The 8,923-nt window shown below is 32.5% G+C and overlaps 1 protein-coding gene across 1 annotated transcript; it reads left to right on the top strand.

Annotated features, from left to right (window-relative positions):
* Positions 1-6,034: 6,034 nt before the first annotated feature.
* LOC113766831 (pectinesterase 2-like) lies at positions 6,035-8,085 on the top strand. Its single transcript, XM_027310990.1, has 2 exons — positions 6,035-6,915; positions 7,291-8,085. Exons 1-2 carry the CDS (start codon positions 6,048-6,050, stop codon positions 7,977-7,979), a joined length of 1,557 nt encoding a protein of 518 aa, XP_027166791.1. The 5' UTR covers positions 6,035-6,047; the 3' UTR covers positions 7,980-8,085.
* The last annotated feature ends 838 nt before the right edge of the window (positions 8,086-8,923 follow it).

Here is an 8,923-nt window from a genome sequence, read left to right as displayed (position 1 = left end):
TCTACTCCTACTCATACCCTTTTTTTAAAAAAATTTTGCTAACAAGAGAGGAACGCAACTTAAAAAACAAGGAATTGCATATAACTTTTGGTTCGCACTTTCTTCTCCAAAGTTTCAAAAATATGAAAAAGAAAAAAGAAAAAAAAATCCATGCTCGCCCGTTAAAAGTAAAAACCCTCCACCAATATCCTAGAAATAAAAAGAAGGAAGAAAGAAAGTATTTTGAAAATTGAAAGTCGCAAATCAAGGTGCATTCTTTATTGCTTGTAGATCCACATCGTTGTCCAGATCCCAAATATGTTTGAGCTATTTTAGTTCTATGGAATGAAGCAATAGTAATATTCACATAATAAGTGATAATAATTAGCAACATAAATAATCAGTAAATAAAACAAGCAGATGTGGAAAAAAATCCTCTAATGCTCTACAATCGATTTAAGTATCATTGTTGAGAGTATCACAAGTAAAAGAAACTCCCCAAAGTAATGAGTTTATATTAATAGTCATTTGTTTGCTATTGAAAATTGCTACTCAATTAGTCATTAGTTTACATTTTCTATTTGATTTCTACAAATTATTAGGGTACAGACAAAATTTTTAGCAACTGAATACCTTAAATGTATAATTTACGTTGGTCAGTGGAAGCACACTAATAAATTAATATGGTAAAAATAAAAATTTTTAAGAATTGTACTCTTAGGGTCCGTTTGTTTCGGGTGAAAATGTTTTCCAGGAAAATATTTTCCTAATTTCCCGTGTTTGGTTGCACAAAAGTTACTGAAAACATTTTCCTATGTAAAATATTTTCACTCATCTTATGGAAAACAACTTCCCTTCCAAACTTACTGAAGTTGTTTTCCGAAATGCATGCATCCCGCCTGTAGTATGTTCCAAACTTACTGAAAACATCTTGTAGTATGTTCTTTTTTTTTTTTTAGTGTAAACAGGAGGACTCGAACCCAAGACCTCTTCCTTACACTCCCTCCCCCGTACCACCCAACCCAACTCTCCCCCTAGTATATTCAAAATAAAAAAAAATCTCATCCTGTTCATCCTATGTTAGTAATTAATTATGTATAATAGGGACATTCTTTTCTAGAGAAATTTTTAGCAGTGAGAGTGCAAGATATATGTCATAATAAGCATTGCATGTGATTGATATTTGACACTAAATGGCCAGCAATTTGTTTATTGCTTAAGGAGATATTTTTTATTCATATATACATTTCTCCAAGATTTTTTAAAGTTAAACAATGAGATAAATTTTCTTATTTTGCATGGGAAGAAGTATGTAGTTATAATGTGTAGAAAGTAAAGATAGAGATAAAAGTGAAAATATTTCAAAAGTTAAACAAACATCAGAAAAATGAAGTAAGAAAATATTTTCAATAAGCTAACCAAACACCTGAAAATGATAAAAGGGAAATGATTTTCATGGAAAATTACTTCCACGGAAAATATTTTCCCAAGGAAAACATTTTACTTCCAACCAAACAGACCCTTAAAGTTGAAAGTTTCCTTTGTGCCTGGCCCGCTGGCCAATAAATAGATCTGCCATCCTCAATTCATACCATCCTCTTACAATTCTCTGTAAATTATTAGGAGATTTAGCTTAATTTGCTTTATCCTTAGTTGTCTAACAGCCAAAAAGATAAATAAATAGAAAATAGAGAAATGACGACAATTAAAAGTCAGAAAAAAGGAATAATTTGAAGTCGAAAGCTCAGCAGTCATCAGCATTGCATTTGTTTTTCTTATTAAGTGTTGTTTCCAAGAAGCAAAAGAGCAGCAGCACTCAATGAAGTAATTCAACAAATTAATGCTATCCTGTCCATGAATTATGTGGCGTGTGTAATGTGAAGGAAAACCATCAAAATAGACAGGATAGCTACTTGAATTTGAACCCAGTTGCAGAATTCAGATATTGAATATACTAGTCACAAAGCATGCTAGTGATGTCAAATTTCTAGGTAGAGGACATTTCAAGTCTTCGATAATTATCAGAAAGACATATGCTAGATTACTAGTTAATGAGACAGTTTGATTTTTAGTTTTGTACATCTGATACGTACCATGCATGAATGTGCACTTTTGACAGCAAGGTGTTATGTATTGAAACGCAAACCTGTATGATCACCCCTTTTTTTCCCACATTTAGGAGCCTAATTCTCAAGGATAAAATACATATGACCTTCTTGTAACTTTGAATAATGTTGTAAGAACCCCTAAAGTTTTAACATAATCATACAACCCCTTATTGTTCTGTACAAAGTGAAATATGAATAGAAAGTACTCCACTACTAGTAATAGTCAGTGTGTTTGAATAGGAGATTATTTGGGATAATTTTTTGAAAAAAAATACTATGGTACTTTTTTATGTGATTTATGTGAGATAGAAAGGTGATTGAAAAACGTGTTGATAATGCAAGCAAATAAATAGTATCCAAGTAATTGAAGTAGACATGCTCCAAAAAAATAATTGTGATGGAATCTTAACATCCACTTAACTTCATTATGATTTGCATGAATATTTATTTTAACTCTCTATGGCTTTTGTAGCTATTTACATAGTCCTCTTATGATTTATGCAAAGGTGGCTAAAACTTTTATATGAAATCTGTACTTAACTATGGGTAATGTTGTGATAAAGATTATTTTTTTTTATCAAATTTTCACTTTATATAAAATTATAGGAGTTAAATCGAATATTTGAAGCGTTAAAGAGGTCACGTAATAATGAGCTAAACTATAGGGGAATTTACCCAAATGTCGAGGCCTACAACCGACTTACAGCGCAAAAGCATAGAATAAAGAGTAAAGTCCTATTTACTTTTGTTTTCATCTTTTACTTTTCATAGCATCCAGAATATTGGTATCTTTAACTAACTAACAGCTAAGCTTAGACTTTGGAGTCCTCCCGCACCACATTTTTTGGATAATTGACTAAAAGAATGGTGGACACAATCGCAATACAGCCCGTGAATGACCTAAATTTCGTGTGCCTTTAAATTCCACACGTCCTCTTTAAACCTTAGCAACCTACCAAGGATTTTTCTCTAATTCCTAAGAGCCTAACTACAGTCTGGATTTGACAAAGTATCAACAATTGCTGTACCTAAATGCCACAACACCAATCCAAGATGGGTTCTTCCCAGAGGGAAAAAAAAAGTATCATTGATGAGAATTGGGTTCCTGACTTATCTATGAAAATCTTTGATGGGTTCTTTTGAGTTATTTCTCTCTAATAAAAAAAATATATATATATATATTTTTTTGGCAAAAAAATATGCATATAAATACACATTTGAGGTGCAAAATGAAATACTGCTCTTAAGAAGCCAAGGTAATTTACGCATGAATTGTCGCCAACAAAGGAAAAAGGCATTGAAATGTCAGCGTCCAATGTTAAGACTGGTTTTCTGAAATGCCTAACAGCTAAGTCCACTCAGCAGTTTTTTAAAACCAAAGTACAAATTGGTTTCTTCATTTGGTTAATACAAGTCCAAAATAGCACTATTCATCTCATGGAAAAGTTACTTAGATCATTTACAGAAAAATGATTATACCATTCACTTTCAAACTTAATAATCTGTGCAGAAACAATTAATACAGAAATGACATGCCCATTCTGTTTGGGTTCTCGATCACTCCTTGAATGAATTCACATCCAAGTCCGTTACATACGTGAAAGAATTTATTAGCACTGATTGATAATTTTATTACTATGTTGCTTTCTTGATTTCTTGGCCGATTTTCAGTTAGTCGCTCAATCTTACAGACCATTTGGATTGCTATTTTCTAGAGTTTCTGTAAAATATATATATATACACTGTAATGATTTGATATATGTTAGACAAAAAGATGATTGAGAAATATATTTACAAAAAATATAATAATTTTTTGGAGAAAACCAGCTTTCCAAACTAGGCCTAACTTTTCAAATAAGGTAATTTAATTTGGCACAAACAACTTACGCATTGCAACACATGATATTCGATCACGTAATATGTCGCTACCACGCATTGGTACTGTCAATTGTGTTTGGATTGGAAAATATTTGAAAAATAAAACTTTCTTACATCATAAACAAAATTTTCAATTATTTTATAAATATTTTTAATTACTTTTTTTTATTTCTAATACATCAAATTATAAAAAAAGTGTTACACTATGATTATAAAAATTTTGTTTTTGATATAATCTTCAATCCAAACAAACTCAATTTTATTCTTTATTTATTCAATCAATTAATTTAGCTTCCAAAATAGGAAATGTGTTGAGCCAACAACAGTCAAAAGCAAATGTCAAAGGTGATCAAGAACCAGAAGGATTTGAGGTCTCACAATCCTGTTCAAATCAATTGTATACATTTAATAACCTTGCCGGTAAATTCATACAGTCATAATGTAATTGTAATTTTTGCATAAATTTAGTTATATGAGTTACAAATCCAAGTTTTACACTGAAGTTGTGCAAGTTTCCATTAGATGTTGTAAAAATTATTGTGATACTCGAATCCCAACAAAAGCTAGCTTCCCCGTAACCCATTCAACACTTATGGGGCGCTTGGTTCAAACTTAGGAATTGGAATTGTAATTGGAATCATACAAAAAAACTTAGTATGGGTTTTGGACAAAGGTATGATTACAAATGGGGGTGCTTGATAAATATTGGTAAGGAATGGGTATCAAATATAATAATCAATTTTTTACCTTTAATTTCTTTTTTCTTTTCATATCTTTCTTCTTCCTCTTTCAAATGCTTATCCCACATACCCATCCACCATATATATATATATATATATATTCATATATAAATATTAATTTTCTGTTTAAAATATATTTATATTTATATTTATATAAATATATAAATATATTTATTTAAATATATTTATATAAATTTATAAATATATTTATTTAAATATATTTATATAAATTTATAAATATATTTATTTCAATATATTTATATAAATTTATAAATATATTTATTTCAATATTGCTTTATAATATGTATATTAATATATATTAATATGTATATTTCAATTATGTATATTATATACATAAATTATAGTAATATTAATATGTATCTTTCAATTATGTATATTATATATATTATAACAATTGAAATAAATAATATATATTTATATATAAATATTTTTTTAAAAATATAATATTTATAAATTTATTTATATTTATATTTATATAAATATATAGAAATTATACATATTTATATAAATATATAGAAATTATACATATTTATATAAATATATATAATTTATATACATATTACAAAACAAAATTGAAATAAAAAATATTTTATATATAAATAAATAAATATTAATATATGGAAACAAAGCCAATATATATTTTAAAAAAATCCCAAAAATAATTTTTTTTTTAAGATTTTGGAATCAATGTGGGATTCATCAAAACCCTCCAATCTACTTGGGTATTGAGAGTGGCTGATTTTTCATGAATCATTCCAAAATTTCAAAACCTATGCCCATTAGCCAAGCAACAATTTTAGGGTTCAATCTAATTCTTGATTCCTATACCCTCCAACCAAGCATACTGTCAATTGTGAATATTCCATCACAATCATTCTCTGCAATAAGGTAATCATAAACTAAAGATCAGAATATAACCTAGACGCGTCATGTGCTGAGTCTAATTTCCTCATCCATTCCTGGATTGTCATCAAGTCAACGAAAATAATAGATAGCTCAATACAGCTGTTACTATATTTCATGATTAGATTTAGTCTCTGCAGGCAAAATCAGAAAATTCAGAATATTGAATTGCTTTACTACTTTTCAACTGTATGATAAAAGGAACGAAGAAGGTGCATCCCTACCCCACGTCCAACGTTTTAGACTAGACCGCCCAATGTTTTTGCTTGCACTTCTATATATAGTCACCCAAAGCTCATCCTCAAAGTACTCCACACAAGCTAAGCTAATTACAAGGCTTTCAATTTCCTTAGTCTTCTAGTTTCATCATCTTGATCAAATCCACCCATATACTGACATGTTGATCTCTAAGTTAGCAATGGCATTCCCGTTGGCAATTTTTCTGTTCATGACTGTTTTTGTTTCTCCTGCCCTCGCTAGAAATATTCCTCCTCCGCCATCAATAAAATCATGGTGTGCACAAACCCCATATCCACAACCATGTGAATATTTCTTGTCGCAAAGCCCTAAATATGGCTATAACTATCCCATAAAAGGGAAGTTCGATTTTTTCAAGATGTCACTCAATCTTGCCTTAGAACGTGCCGTGCATGCCCAAGAAAACACCAATAACCTCGGCTCAAAATGTCGAGATGAGCGCGAAAAGGCCGCGTGGGAAGATTGTTTAGAGCTATATGAAAGCACCATTGTCAGGATTAACAAAACTGTTGATCCTTACACCAAGTGCAATGCAGTTGATGCACAAACTTGGCTCAGCACAGCACTCACCAATCTTGAGACCTGCAAACAAGGGTTCATTGAGCTTGGTGTTGCTGATCGTCTTGTGCCCTTGATGTCAAACAATGTTAGCTGTTTGATTAGTAACACATTATCCCTAAACAAAGTGGGATATAATGAGCCAAGTTATAAGGAGGGGTTCCCAACTTGGGTGACTCCGGGAGACAGGAAACTCTTGCAGTCTTCATCTCCAACACCGAATGCTGTGGTAGCACAAGATGGTTCGGGCAACTTTAAGACGGTTGCAGCAGCTGTAGCTGCTGCAGCGACACGATCGGGTAATGGAAGGTATGTGATACACGTAAAGGCTGGAACGTATAAGGAAAATGTGGAGATTGGAACTAAGTTGAAGAATATCATGTTGGTTGGTGATGGTATTGGAAAAACCATTATCACGGGAAGCAGTAGCGTTGGCGGTGGTACCACCACTTTCAAGTCTGCAACCGTTGGTAAGTTAAGCTTACAAAGAAAGCAATTTTAGTTTATATATATACACACACACATAAGTTGTGGTAATGTTGATTTTCGAATATGAAGTGTGTGTGTGTGCGTGTGTGTATATATATATATATATATATATATTACACCTAGCTAGAAGAGATTTTACATAACTTGGACATAAATGAATATCAACAAAGATTTCTTTTAGCACAAATTACACCACGAACTTGTTTGTTAACAACATGCATGCTCGATGAATAAAGGACTTCTTCTTTGCATGCATGGCAGCCCTATAAAGTGATGTTGGTTTTCGAATTGTATTTGAATATTCATGTGTAGAAATTGTAACGGAGCTGACAGTGTTCCTGTCTACATAATTTCAGCGGTTGTTGGTGATGGATTCATTGCTCGAGGAATTACATTTAGGAACACAGCCGGACCTCAAAATCACCAAGCAGTAGCTCTTCGATCTGGTTCCGATCTCTCTGTCTTCTACCAGTGCAGCTTTGAAGGCTATCAAGACACCCTTTACGTCCACTCGCAAAGACAATTTTACAGCGAATGCGATGTTTATGGAACTGTTGACTACATATTCGGAAATGCTGCTGTCGTTTTCCAGAATTGCAATCTTTATTCAAGAAATCCTCCGAACAAGACAAACACTATCACAGCACAAGGTAGAACCGATCCCAACCAAAACACTGGAATATCTATCCACAATTCCAGAGTTACAGCTGCTTCGGATTTGAAGCCAGTGCAGAGCTCAGTCAAGACATATCTTGGAAGGCCATGGCAACAATATTCAAGAACGGTGTTTATGAAAACATTTCTTGATGGTCTAATTGATCCAGCTGGTTGGCTGCCCTGGAGTGGTAATTTTGCTCTGGATACCTTATACTACGGAGAATATGCTAATACAGGGCCTGGCTCGTCAACTGCAAAGAGGGTAAATTGGAAGGGGTATCACGTGATAACTAGTGCAACAGAGGCTTCTAAATTCACAGTCGGAAACTTCATTGCTGGCAATTCTTGGTTGCCGGCCACCAATGTGCCTTTCGCTTCTGGTCTCTAATTTTATTTTATTTTTGGTTTTTTCGATTCTTTCTCTACACCCAAAAGTTCAATTCTTTATTTTCTATTCCTGGAAAGAAAACCATGGAATAGGATCCCAGCTTGAGCAATTGTTTTTTATCATAGTAGTACAACTGTATCTTTACCTAGTTAAGTTGTCATTCTTTTGATACTTCTTGTAATGATGATTGTACTTAAATATCAAGTTAATTATTTGAATTACCATTTTTTTCTGGATTTGGGGGACTAATGGGGCTGAATATCTTATATTACTATTTACATAATGGATCCAATCAAAGTATGAAATTTCAAGTTGATGGTCATTAATAGGATTTCGATGGCTTCTTCAAAGATTTAACCACTCCGAGGTGACCGTCGCATTTTTCAGGCTAATTACTCAGAATATTGCTGATAAAAAAAAATTCAGAAGAATGGTGGTCTGACAATGGGTTAGTGCAAAACTATTGTTGCTAGGCTTAGTCAGCCGGACAACAAAATCCAAAAATTTTTTTTTTAAAAAAACAATGGCTGCCGGGCTGTGTCAGCTCCATAGCAAATGAATTTTTTTTTTTTTTTTTTAAAAAGACTGGCTGCCCAGTTGACACACCTCGGCAGGAGACGCAAAAGTTTTTTAAAAAAAAAGCTGGCTTCGATTAAATTCCATTGACTGGAATTTTTTTTTTTTTTTTTCAGAATGTCGTTGGAAAGGAGTTGCAAAAGTTAATTGTGGAAGAAGCTACAAAATCTTCGCCTAATTAATTTTGACAGGAGCTGCAAAAGTTTAAAAAAAAAAGGTCTCTGACTCCTTCTGGGCTGTGCTGCGAAAAGCCGAAAAAATGGCCTCTAGATTCTAGCTTTGATTGGGATTCAATTCTCCCTACCAGAACTTTAGAGCTTAAGCTTTGGAGCTAGCTAGACTTTTACCAAAATGGCATCCTCGCCTAT

This window comes from Coffea eugenioides, chromosome 3 (genome assembly GCF_003713205.1).
Source record: "Coffea eugenioides isolate CCC68of chromosome 3, Ceug_1.0, whole genome shotgun sequence".
NCBI classification, from domain to species: Eukaryota; Viridiplantae; Streptophyta; class Magnoliopsida; order Gentianales; family Rubiaceae; genus Coffea; species Coffea eugenioides.
The sequence above is the reverse complement of the archived record's forward strand: the minus strand, read 5'-3'. Positions and strand labels throughout refer to the sequence as shown.

Bases quoted from the DNA above. Each gene is read 5' to 3' on its own strand.
- LOC113766831 (XM_027310990.1), top strand. From the start codon at position 6,048: ATGGCATTCCCGTTGGCAATTTTTCTGTTCATGACTGTTTTTGTTTCT. The intron at 6,916-7,290 runs GTAAGTTAAGCT...ACATAATTTCAG, and splicing joins TTTCAAGTCTGCAACCGTTG to CGGTTGTTGGTGATGGATTC.